This window comes from Anser cygnoides, chromosome 5, assembly GCF_040182565.1.
Source record: "Anser cygnoides isolate HZ-2024a breed goose chromosome 5, Taihu_goose_T2T_genome, whole genome shotgun sequence".
Classification (NCBI taxonomy): domain Eukaryota; kingdom Metazoa; phylum Chordata; class Aves; order Anseriformes; family Anatidae; genus Anser; species Anser cygnoides.
The window spans coordinates 11,812,434-11,825,422 of record NC_089877.1 but is presented as its reverse complement, the minus strand read 5'-3'; the positions used below and the strand labels follow the sequence as shown (position 1 = coordinate 11,825,422).

At 37.3% G+C, this 12,989-nt stretch overlaps 1 protein-coding gene across 9 annotated transcripts in view; it reads left to right on the top strand.

Moving 5' to 3' along the window:
- The window catches only part of NAV2 (neuron navigator 2), a 422,583-nt gene extending 409,919 nt beyond the window's left edge, over positions 1 to 12,664 (top strand). For all 9 annotated transcript variants that reach the window (XM_066997396.1, XM_048050015.2, XM_048050013.2 and 6 more), the window contains 6 exons: positions 497 to 651; positions 1,132 to 1,203; positions 1,686 to 1,882; positions 2,342 to 2,460; positions 7,578 to 7,781; positions 8,901 to 12,664. In XM_066997396.1, the coding sequence (XP_066853497.1) occupies positions 497 to 651; positions 1,132 to 1,203; positions 1,686 to 1,882; positions 2,342 to 2,460; positions 7,578 to 7,781; positions 8,901 to 9,026 (873 nt within the window). In that variant the 3' untranslated portion in view covers positions 9,027 to 12,664. The remainder of the gene's footprint in view (positions 1 to 496; positions 652 to 1,131; positions 1,204 to 1,685; positions 1,883 to 2,341; positions 2,461 to 7,577; positions 7,782 to 8,900) is intronic.
- The last annotated feature ends 325 nt before the right edge of the window (positions 12,665 to 12,989 follow it).

The following is a 12,989-nucleotide window of genomic DNA, read 5'->3' as shown; positions in this document are numbered from 1 at the left end:
TTCTTTTGTGTCATTACTGAAGGCATCTAAGTTCGGTCCCTGCTTGAGGAGTGCTTTATACCAGGCTAATTTTGTCAGTTCTGCTTTGATAGAAACACAGCGGCAAGAACAGAGAACAAACCTAGCCGTAACAATAGCAACTGTCCAGCTTGGTATACAGAGATTTGAATAAGTTCCTGAAAAGAAAGAAAAATGCATTTCAGACTTCTGTGTCAGATTAGGACAACACAAATGAAAAAACATAAAGCAAAAGGCAAAATCTTGACCTCTTTAGGCCCTTATCTCATGTAAGTGTCTTTGAATATGTAGCAAAACCTACAGAAGAGAAGGAAAACCATATTTTTCTGTTTCCTCATGGGAAATGTGAACACACGTAAGATGGCGGTCTCTCTTGCTTCAGATTTCATTGCAAAGCCACTAATTTATTTGTATTACCTGGATTTTCAAGAAATATAATGAAAACTTTTTTGTTTTGTTTTTAATGTATGCTTTGCAGGAACTCCGCCAATACCTGTCCAACCTAGCAGACCAGTGTAATAGTGAAAATAATGCTGTGGATATGCCTCTTGTAATCATTTTGGATAATTTGCATCACGTTAGCTCCCTAGGAGAAATTTTTAATGGACTCCTAAACTGCAAGTACCACAAATGGTAAAGAAATCCTAGAACTCATTCCAAATCCCAATAATGTCAAAGAACAGCAGTTCCAGAATATGATCAGAACAATGAACTGTAGATTAATTTGGTAAAGAGGACTGAGATGGTGAGACCATCCATATTATGGGCAGCACTTCAGAGATTTTTTTCTGCATAAAATAATCAATTCTTCTATAATCAGTAATAAAAAAAGTAGTAGATGCGTTGGGTAACTTGCATTCATTTCATGCAGTAGACCTTCAATACTAAAAAGACATTTTTAGCGAAAGGTCCTGCTCTGAGGCTTCGATTTTGCTTTCAGAATTTGATGTTCTTGTAGTTCAGATTCTCAGTAGAGAATCCGGTTACAAGTAACTACAAAAGCCTTCTCTGACCAAAAATAAAAAGTTTGAATAAGCTTTTTAATGTTAAAAACCTAGCATTTTTTATTTTTAACAAAATTTACAAGTTTTATTTGCTTGATTTTTTTAATAGTCCGTATATTATTGGCACAATGAACCAAGCCACCTCCTCAACACCTAATCTTCAACTTCATCATAATTTCAGGTACTGCTTATTCATATTTCTCATTTATGTTTGTGGGCTCACAAAGGAGCAATGGCTACTGAGTCATCTGAAGTTGTTCTTATCAGCTGAAATAGCAAACTGGGATAGAAATACCATTCTCCAGTAGCTGCTGCCCTAACTTGTGCAGCTTTATGTTATGATGCTGTTATTGAAATAACTACAGTTAATAAAACTTTGGCTGTTCAGAGGATTTTTAAGATATTTGATCTTCTAACAAATTTTAAATATGACTATAGGTGAAGCAGATAGCCAGTGAGCAGTAAGACGAAACAAAGCACGATATGAATTGTTTCATCTAATGAACTCATCATTCGAAAATAATTTTTTCTAAGAAAAATATACAACTGGGATCACCCTTTTTGATCACAATAATCATTTAGAAACGATAAGAAATATTTAGCCCAGAATATTTTCTCTTGCACTAAAGAATAATTGCAGACATTTTTGCTGTTCTGCCACAGATGGGTGCTATGTGCTAACCACACTGAGCCAGTCAAAGGCTTTCTCGGCCGTTTCCTGAGGAGAAAACTAATTGAAACAGAGATCAGTGGCAGGATGAGAAATGCAGAGCTGGTTAAAATTATTGATTGGATTCCCAAGGTCTGGCAACATCTGAACAAGTTCTTGGAGGCTCACAGCTCCTCTGATGTTACTATTGGTAAGTGTTCTGCCCATTCTGGAAGAAATGCATTTCCAGACATATATAAACGTATGTATTCTATTTCCTTGTACACCAAATGCATCCTTGCACGTTTCCTTGTACTAGGTAAGGTAATAAAAGGTTTCTTTAAACCCTGCTTTCAGATTCATTTTTTTTACTCTCAGACAAACCATACAAGAAGTTTCTAAACTTATTTTCCCCATTTTGATAGACCTCTGAAGTCCTTGATATCAACTTTGTTAGGAAATCTGGTTAATAGTTTTCACCTCGAAAGCTATGGTTTTTCAAATTGACTCAGAGGATTTTTGAACTCTCATGGAAGAGCACTTCACCAGATAGCTACGTTTGTTCTCTCATCCTTGGCTTCTTTCTCTAGAGAGCTGCAAGTTGTTGCTTGATCCTGTTTTGATTCATGTCGTTATGATTTGAGTGTAATACCTGAATTCCCCTTTCCAGGTCCACGGCTCTTCCTCTCTTGTCCAATAGATGTAGATGGTTCAAGAGTTTGGTTTACTGACCTGTGGAACTACTCCATCATCCCATACCTTCTGGAGGCAGTTAGAGAAGGGCTACAGGTGAGCAGACAAAAATGAAAAATCACAGGTTTTAAAATGGTATCTATTCAGAAGGCAACACAGCATCAGAGAAAACTGAATAATGACAATGTTTTCTGTGGGTGTAACTTTTCACACTAAATACTTGCATGTCTGTGAAAATGTAGTCATTAATTTCAGGGAGAAATACTCTCTTCACTCTACCAGTTTGAAATACAGAGTGGAAGCACATAAATTCCAGAGTGATTTTTTGAAAAGTGCTTAAATGCTAAACTGTTGATGTTTTTAGTGGCAGTTAGGCATCCAAGTGTCTTTCAATAATCTGTTTTCAAAAATCAGTTTTTGATAATCCAGGAGCACACTTTAAAATTGGACTGTGCACCTGAAAAACATGTTTGTGGTCATTAACTGTTACGTATGATTTTCCTTTGCAAATGAAATCTTGAACAGAGGATAAACAAAGACGTATAAGGAGATAAACATATAAATGAACATGATAGGTTCAATATCAGTTTTGATATCAGTATCAAAATATCAAAAAATATCAGTATTGATTATTTCTTCAATCTTCAGGATGAAATTTTGAGTAGATTCCTTTGTAATTCTTTCAGAGTCTATAGTGAAATCATATGATTGCCTGTACTTTGTATCTGATTCACACTGTCTAACAATTTGGATAGCTTTAGGCATTCAATTCTTACATTCATGCAATTCTTAGCATCTCCATGACTATAAAGCATGTTGGAATCACGAGGAATGGCTTAACAGAGGTTTGCTACTGACTTGACATGGAATTATGGAAAAAAAAAATTTAGATTTTTCAGTTCTCTGTTCACAGGGTAAGAACAGCAGCACATAATTTAAAAGGTGTTTTGGGAGATAGCATAATCAAATATGAGTAAATTCTGGGTGTTGCATACATTAAAGTAGTTATTTTTGATAAAGAGTTCTCTGTGAGAAAAATCCCTGTATTTTGATAACGTGAGGATTAGGGCAGATGGAACTTGAAGCTTTCCCCTTGCAGCATCTGTGAAATCTGCTCATTTAAAAATTACTTGTTTTGCAGTAGAGCTAAATGCAAGATCACATTTAAAGAAATAAAAAGGTGGATGACAGTGAGAGTCTGGGAGGTTGAAAAGGGCTGAAGATAAGTGGAGAATAGTAAATTATGCTGATGTATCAGAAGCTTGTGTTTTGGTAAGAGGACAAATGCCATTTTAGGGGTATAACCTATAATCTCATAGAGGTAGGAAGAGGGAAGTACTTCTGTATGATAAAGAAAAAAAGATTTACAAGTTAAAAGGGTTCAGAAATGGGCAATAGGTATAATTTAAGATACAGATAGCATTGTACAGTGAGATGAGAAGTTCAAACTATTCAGTTTACTCAATAGGAAGATGAAACAGTGTTTGGTCTTTGGGAGTCTTCTGCTTCAGTGGGGGAAAAACATTTACTGGCTGTTTGACAAGTTTGCACTAGAAAAATTCAAACTGAGCAAGACACGGTTTGTTATTAGTAAGAATAATTAATAGGTAGGAAATTTTACTACAGAAATAATAGGTTCTCTACCATGTATGTCTCTGAGCCCAAAATCTTTCTGAAACATGAAAGAACTCCCAAGTTACAAGCTCCTTGAGAGAAGAGGTCATGTCACAGAATGGTAATTTTGGGTTTGTGAAGAACAGTTCTCTCCATTCTGGGGCTGCTTAGGGGTCACCTTTACAGTATTCATCGGGATGACTTGTCATGAAGATCCGTTAGAAAAGTGTGAAGGTTTTCTTTTGAAAAACACCTTTTCTTTTCTATGCAATACTGTTTCTGTATTTGAGGTTCAGCTCTTGTTTGGATGGGAGTACTCTGCAGAAAATGAAGCAATAATGAAGAGAAGACACACCAGTTTGAGTACTTGAAAACATGCTTAAAAGGAAAAAAAAAAAAAAGATTTTATGTTGTCCACTTACGAAACACCTGGAGTTTCATTTACTATCTCGGCAGCAGAGATTTATAGATGTTAACACAGAGAGTGAGAAAAAACAGCCTTGTCATAGAAATTTGAGTTTTTACTAATGGCTCCTCATAACTACTAGATACATGCATTGTTCAACAAGTTTTAGTGAGAATTTGTACAAACTGCGTTTACCATTTGAATTTTGACAGTACCTAGAGACTTCATTTTCTTTGAGATGACTGTGGTAGGTACTCAGACATCAGGTTTTCAGAATGCACAAAGAGAAACATAGGTAGAAATAGAACAGAAGAGAAGAACTATTTTTACATAAAAGTTCCTGTAGAGTGTCCCTATACAGGAAGGTAAGGGAAGCTAATACTCTTTTTGACCTAAAACAAGTGAGAAGAGAGGGTGTGTTCTTGTTTCCTCCTGCAATGGGATGCTCAGGCATGTTGTATTGTGTTTTGGAGGTCTTGTATCAGCTGATCAGCAGGTATGGAAAGCATTGAAACATTAGTAACAGAAAGGATGAGAAAGCATAACAATTGATAAAACCCTCTTTTTGCTTCCTCGTTTTGCCTGTTATCTGCATCTTTCTTTGTTATTTGAATGGCTTGCATTTTAAGTGTAAGGATTCCAGTTTCTCACTTTTTGCTTTAGATTCTGTATCTGCTCCGATCCAATTTCCCCAGATCCCACTAATTCATTTCATTTTAAATAATTTCCTAGTTTGCTGTAGAATTCTCTGTTGAGTCTGTGGATGGGAATAAAACATGAGTACTCAAAGAGCAGCCAGAGTTGTACTAATTAATTAACAAGCTAATGCTAGAATGTGTATTTCATTTTTGGCTATTTTCTGTCCCCACACCCACAAAGACTCCTTTAAGAACACATCCTCTCATGCGAAATTGCCTGCCAGAAAGGAAGGGTGGACTGCTGATTTCACTCTGATCTCTCTGGATCTAAACTGAACTATTTTTATGTTTCTGTTTCTCATTTAGAGAACTATTTTGGGTCAAAAACAAGTGAGCCAAAAGAATCCTTAAAATAATTGCTCCCGTTGGAGCTGCTGAGTTTTTGGTTCTTCAGAACAGGGAAGTGAAAATTACAGGGTTTTAAAAACCCATTGTTCTTCCTGCTCGGTATATTGATATGGAATGGAGCACCAACAAAAAGAGGGTCTAAAGTCTCTGTGGCTTCCTGATGCCATCACTCCTACTCCAGTGGTTTCTGTGTGGTGCTTTGTGGACCAACCTGTTAGGTTCTTGCTCCTTAATTGCACCTTCTTTGTCTAGAAAGCATTCATATGAAAGGGGCAGGACTGGTTGCTGTGGATCGGAATAGTAAGCTGGTAATTCAATCTTTCATCTGCTGAAGATATATGATGATTTCATATACTGCAATGGGGATTTGACTTCCTAGCGAATTTTCAGAAATGATCTAGGAACCACACAGACCTTCTAGGCAGCACGGACGTGTGGAAAATATAAAATTCTCTGCCCTTACCAACTGTTACGACTTGCCGTAGATTTGACAACAAGATTAAAATATGCGATCTGACTTACCACAGCTTGAAGACATTATGTTGGGAAAATAATACAATACAGCTCAAGGGCCCAGAGGAGTTATTTTGCGGCAGAAAGCCATGTGTAAGACTGCCTAGCACCACCTGCTGGGCACGCCTGCTCTGTGCTCTGCCTGCTTCAGTGCTGTTCCGGAAAGTGTTCAATACTTTGTGATTTCCGTATGGCATTTGACTGCCATCTATTAGTAAGTTAGCATTCGTGTCTGAGCTTCACCGGAATATAAGTTTCATGTAACTCTTACAGGAAGGCTCTAATAGAACAGATAAAAGACTTTGTTTAGCATGTGCAAATTAACGCAGCCAAATTTTCAAAGAAAGGGTTAGGCTGTGAACTACGTGACATCACTTAGAATGAAAGCTGTTTTTATTCTCTAATATTGCATAGGAGTCTCTGACAAAATGCCATTTGTACACGCTTGCCTGATATATATCTGTGGAAACATTCTGCTGCCATGCAGGAAGATCAGATTTAACCATGCATCCAGGTAAAGTCAGTCTCCTGCATTCTGTTTGGATGCAGCATTTTGGGGGCCTGTTTGCACTGGAAGAATTAGTTTCCATGCTGCAAGAACGTTCCAGTGATTTATGGCAATGTGAGGAACAGCACTAGAAAGCTCAAGTTTGCCCTAACTCTTGCTGTTTGGCAATGGGCAGGATAATAGAATGGGAGTGTGGGGAGGAAGAAATACTAACGAAGAAAACAAGATAGTCTTAGATCCATGAAAGAGATGACAAATTTCTTTGTTATACCGCTGCTTTTTCCCCATGTGCATTGTACAGGAAAGAGAGGTCTCTGAATTCAAGTGACAAAGCGCCAGTAATGAACTCCAGTTGCGGAACGATGCTTAGGCCAGAAAATTCTAAAGCAGAAGTTTAAAGTCACTTAAAGTTGTATTTATGCTTTTGAAAGTCATATGGCATTAAAAGGAATTTATTAGCTAATTAAGGCAAACAGCTGAACGTGACAAGGATATGTAGAGATTCAGTAACACAGAAAAAGTTTTGGAAATAGAGAACACTTACTTGAAATAGGAACACAGTCAAATTCTGTTGGCGCATTTTCTTGGTTGAGTACAAAGAAATTCCCTTGGCTTCAAAAACTTATGCTTTGACATCCATCCATCACTATTACTTGATAACAGGTATTACGTTTCCTCCTGTGCATATTTCTGACTGCAGTTTTACAGCAAACAGATAAGCTGTCTCCTGTTGCGACCTGGATGTGAACGTTAACAGCCTCTTTTCTGTATTTACTTTTATTCAAGTTTAAAAAAAAAAAAAAAAGAGAGAGAGAAGAAGAAAGAAAGAAAAAAACACCTGTCCAAATTGAGGTTATTTTCACATCTCCCTTTTATTAAACGGTACCCATAAAAGTGCATTGCAGCCTCAAAGGAGGTGGTTAGCCTCTTCCAAATCACTTGCCATCAAAAATAATTAAAACGTTGTCATTAGGGTGATGCAAATCTCATTTGGTTTTGCTCAGCCTTACTTGCAAATGTTATCTGCAGTCAAAGAATCATGGCACATTAATTTTGGTTAGGTAAGCATAGAATAAAATGATAAATGAACAGGAATGCTTTAAAAGATGCTTTTGCACTTTTTCAGTTGTATGGGAGGAGAGCTCCCTGGGAGGATCCTGCCAAATGGGTAATGGACACGTACCCCTGGGCGGCCACCCCACAGCACCATGAGTGGCCTCCTCTGCTACAGCTGCGGCCTGAAGATGTGGGGTTTGATGGCTACTCCATGTCACGGGAAGGCTCAACCAGCAAACAAGTTCCAGTGAGTGATGCCGAAGGAGATCCTTTGGTAAGTTCTCAGTTTTGAAACAGCAGATCTGCCTGGTTTCTCTTCTTTACAGGGATTAAAAGCAAGAATGAAAAAGTAAAGGATGGCTGAGAAGTGTTGAAAAGATTTAGAACAAGAAGTCCATGTTTCTTAGGAAGTCATAAAGACAGTTTGTGGAATGTGTTGACGTAGAAAGCCCATAAAGTTTTCAAGAAATAGTGTCAGAAGTTTTTCAGATTCATTCGTTGAGGATATTTTGAGGATTCATTTTTTGAGGAGTGACTGGGGATGTGTCCAATGTTTATTAATTTCTACACCAGAATGAAGTACTTGATTTGGTGACAACCATGTGAATAGTGCAGTGGAGCCATTTGGCTAAGCCTGTTTTGCCACAGTCATGAAATAGCCACGTTACTTTACCTCACATGGTGTTTACAGTCACCAAATGAAAACTGAGATTTTCAATGAGTCTGTCAGCTGTTACACTCTGTGACTGGTGTCAAATTCATGAATCAGAAATACAGTGCAAGTGTATATAAAGGAAATGGTAACGCATATTTGTACAGGGCGTATAAACTGAACTGGAAGGCATGACTAAATACCTGTTTTCTTTCAGTGGGAAACAGTTATTGAAACTATGAATGCCCTGAAGCTATTCTTCTGAGATAGGCATTTTCCCACACAATTGGGAGTACAGAATACATGTTAACTTTCACTAGCTCATGTATAGATAGACAAATATATTTTCAACCTAGATGATTCTATGATTTGAAATATCAAGCTAGACATTAATACATTCATATTTACCTATTTTGACTGTGCTGAACATATTTCCATGGGTTAGAGCAAGAGATGGAAAGGATGCTTGCTCGAACCTTTGGCACAGCTGTGGACTAATCGATACAATCTCTTCATTTTTACCTTTACTGGAAAAGCATACAATTCGTGACTAATGTGTATGCTCCTATAACTGTTTTAAATATAATGCCTCTTTTCAGATGCACATTAATAATTATCCCCATTTCCCTTCCTTTCCTCTGTTACATGCTGGCATAGTGAATGCCACTTTGATTTTCATATGGAGTTGATATTCTTTCTGCCTCAGAATGCCAATAATCATGAACTTCTGTGCCCTTGTAGATGAACATGCTAATGAGACTGCAAGAAGCAGCCAACTACTCAAGTCCCCAGAGTTACGACAGTGACTCTAACAGCAACAGCCATCACGATGACATCCTCGATTCATCTCTGGAGTCAACATTGTGATCTTCATTAGATAGAAATAGGTTGTTTCCATGATTGCTCTCCCACTCGACAAGAGTCCTGATCACAAACTCATGAGAAGAAACATGTTCCTGGGCTGGGCTGGTATCTCAGTATTAGAGCTGCAAGAACAAGAAGACACTTTGAGTCAGTCTTGAACCTGGGTGCAGGCAACCCAAGCAACCTTTGTATTGTTTTTCTTTTTACAGTGATAAGAACTGCACTATTCCTTTGTTTTCTTCTGTTTAGTTGCTGTAAGCTCTCATGCCTAAGATACTGAAGATGTTAAAATCATTGTTACTAAAAGGAAAAAAAAAAAGTTAAAGGAGGGGGGAACTTCACAGCTATGAAGCAAACAGCTTTGTGCCATGTACTGTCCAGAGGAGAGAGGAGAGGAAATTTTTTGCCTATGCTGCTTCTGACCAAACCACATTTAGGTGAGGGCTGGACTTTTACCAAACAGCTTTGCAGATTAAGCTCAGCTTTGTATAGTTCTGGTGCTATAACGATATTGCTTGCCTTGGTAATAATACTCCATAAAGGCAAAGCTGCAAAACAGGGAAGTTTGAATAAATATAGTAGAAAAGAGAAGAAAAAAAAAAAAAAGAAAAGTAAAAGCGCTGCTCTCCTTGCCAGTCTGAGACCTTGGCTTTCTTTCATTGTGTGTTTGTAAAGATATACATATATATAAATAGGAGTATATAAAAATATATATACAGTCTGAACAAATCAGGTTTTTTCAAACACTGTGTAACAATCAATCCTACTAAAAGTTGGCCATTGGGTAGCCCTTTGCTATGCCGGGCCTGATTCTCCTCCCACTTACATCCATGATGCTCAGTTGACTTCAGTGGTGTACACGTGGTTTACACCGATGAGAGTGAGCTTCCCTCCTCCACAGAAATTGGTGCAAGGGCTCTGCCCCTTGAAGCCCTACAGCTTTAAAGGACCTTAGGCAATGCATGGGTGTTCTATCAGCCCTGTACACAGAGGTTAGCTACACCCCTGAAGGGATTAATCAGACTTTCAGTTTTTAATTCTTGCCATGAAATATTACAGCAGTTTTCTAAAAACCTTGGGTTTTGTTCAGAGTTTTTGTTCCGATCAGCACAACCATAAACGGATTAGTTAAAACTCAGCTCTGTGACAGTTTCAGTGCTACTCTGGTGAAAACATTTACTTCCATGCTTTTTCGTTTTAACTACAAAAAATATATATCTTAGCAGTATTCCAGTCTGGAAAAAGGAGGGAAGGTACTGCGTCTTTTAAGTTTACCTAGGCCATGCTTTTGAGTTTTGGCAGAGCTGTGAACCTGGTTTTATTTCTCCTCCTCTCCGAACGCACACACCTACACTATCAGTGTTAAGGCTTGTACTTCTGTTGGGGATCAAGAACACCTCACAAAGAATTGCACTTTCCTTTCTATGGAAGCAAGTGGTTCTAACACCATCACCACCAAGTCAGCTGTCCCGGGCTGTACCTCAGCAAAAACATCAGTCCTCAATATCGATCTGTACTAGCCTTTCCAGCTATCTTTTGGTGCTGAATTTTAAAGCGATGCCTTATTTTGTACTAATTGTGTTGATTAAATTAGTGCTGTATATTACGAGATTTTATTTAAATAAACAGGGCTAAAGTCATCTCTTGGAATATCATAAGTTGCTGTGAATATTGTTTGTATGAGATACTAGAATCTGTTGAAATGTGACAAAAAGGAGGGAAATGAGATAACTTTTCAGGTTCGTATCAATCCGCAGCTACATAAATCACTGAAGAGCTCTTTTATCCATGCAGGAAAACAAAAAAAAAAAAAGAAAAAAAAGAAAGAAAAAAAAAGCTTTTCAACTATAATAAATGCTGTCATTAGTAAATTACAGGAATATGCTGGTTTTTTCAATGTACAAAAGAAAACTTATTACAAACACTTTTTTAAGAGCTTGTTAATCCTTATGGGTTTAAAGTAATGTAACAGACAAGTTCATGCTTCTGTGACTCAGTTTGAGAGGATAGTTTTATTATACCTCATGACTTTCTGTAACATAACTGTACTTACTTTGTCTTACTGAGCTGGTCTTGAATCTGCTCCTGTTACAACTTTTAAGTGCTGATGACTTTTTTTTTTAAAGAAAAATATTGTAAAAGAAAAATTAAAATATTTTAATGTTGGGGGTGGGGGGGCTTGCTGTTGTTACTGTTTTAACCTTATGAACTCTATTTCATTATTTTGCTGAATGAAATACCAAGGGTTACTCAGTCAATGTTCCTACTCTAGTCTTGGTACTGTAAAAATGGGGTGCATCTGTATGGAATCAAATATATAGCATGCTGGTGTTGATTTAAAGAGAGGTTAATTTTTCCAGTAGTCTTGACAATTCTGCTTCCCAGCACTGACTTTACCTGCTACTACTGTGAATCTTGGTACCTAATCCTCCAACTGAATCCATGCAGATACAGCATGTGCCTGTCAAAAATCCAGTTGCAGGGATAGGCCTTTTAAATGGACTTAATATCCTAGAAAATTTCTCACTTAACCTTTAACCGAGTGCTGTAAGACATGTTTATAATGGTGTTTTATTTGTGGGGAACGGGGTATTTTTTTTTCTCATTTTTAATCCTGTGCTTAGGCTCAGGAAGGAATTTCTGTTATCTTTTATTTTTTATTGACACTAGTTTGCATTACAGTAAGAGAGGCAATTTTGAGTGGGCTAGTCATGCTAAGCATCACAACATTCAGTATGTTTTCTGAAACTTCGGGAAGCAGGGTTACCCGTAGTGCACACTTAATTTTTATCAAGACTTCATAGATCTTACTTTAAAAAGTCTTTCTGAAAGTCTTTCTTTAAGTGACTTTGTTATAATTTAAGGCTTTTTTCAATAATGTTTTTCTTTTTGCCTTTTTTCCCTGCGAAGTAATTTTAAAGAAAACAAGATCATGAAGAAAAAAAAAGCAAGATTCTATGCAACAGTCATGTTGAGTTATAAATTGAAAGTATAAACCATTTTCTTTCCTTCAGACCTGCCAAGAATTCTACGGGCCATAAATGAGATGTGGTTTATTTGGGGAAGGGGAGGGAGGGGGTTGGCTAGCCTTTTTGTACATTTTGGAAGAAGCAAACTGATACTTCATTGTTGATGCTTAACTTCGATATTATGTGTATGAAACCTTGTCTAAATGTGGCAATTTTCTTTCAAGAAAAAAATATAAAAACAAAGCAAAAAAATCTTTCTTTGTCAATATTAAATGGAAGGTTGCTGTTTTGATCTAGTCGTTTCCAGTGGAACAGTTTATGAAATATGTTCTATAAGATGTACATTTTTCATTGTAACATAGAAATGTAAATATTTGATTAAAAGTGCTGCATTTTGATGAATTTTTTCTAGCCATTTTTAAAGAGAAAAACTAGGAATTGAGTATTTTGTGTACGTTTATGATGTTTTCCATTTGCTCCTCTCCCTATTTAATTTTCAGTTCTCATTTAGGATTGGAATTTGTGAATGGTCTGTTTGAGATCATGCCTCCCCTTTCTCACCCTCCCTGTTTCTCCCCCTTCCCCGCCCTTGTGTCATGGAGAATAAAGCTGATGATTGTACCAGTCTTAAATTATTCATGATTCAATAAAATTGATGCTTATTTATTCAGATTTGTGGCTTCCCTGAACATTTTGTCTCTTCTTAATTGACATTTTCTGTTTTGCATTCGAAGATTGTGGGTTTTACTTCTTGTTTTTGTTGGCTTCTTAGAAGTATGTGTGAAAAGATACCAACAGCCCTGAGACTCTGTACCCTCACACGGGGAGAAATTTAGCAGAGGTGCTACACCATTACAGTTATCTCCTACAGCTAATGTTTGCACACATTATCCACCACGATCTACTCAAGACAGGACTGTGGGCTACCCACGTGGAATGTCGCTGCAATAAAGCTGTAAGTAAGTCATAGGTGGCCAGCGGGCCGGACGGATCCTAG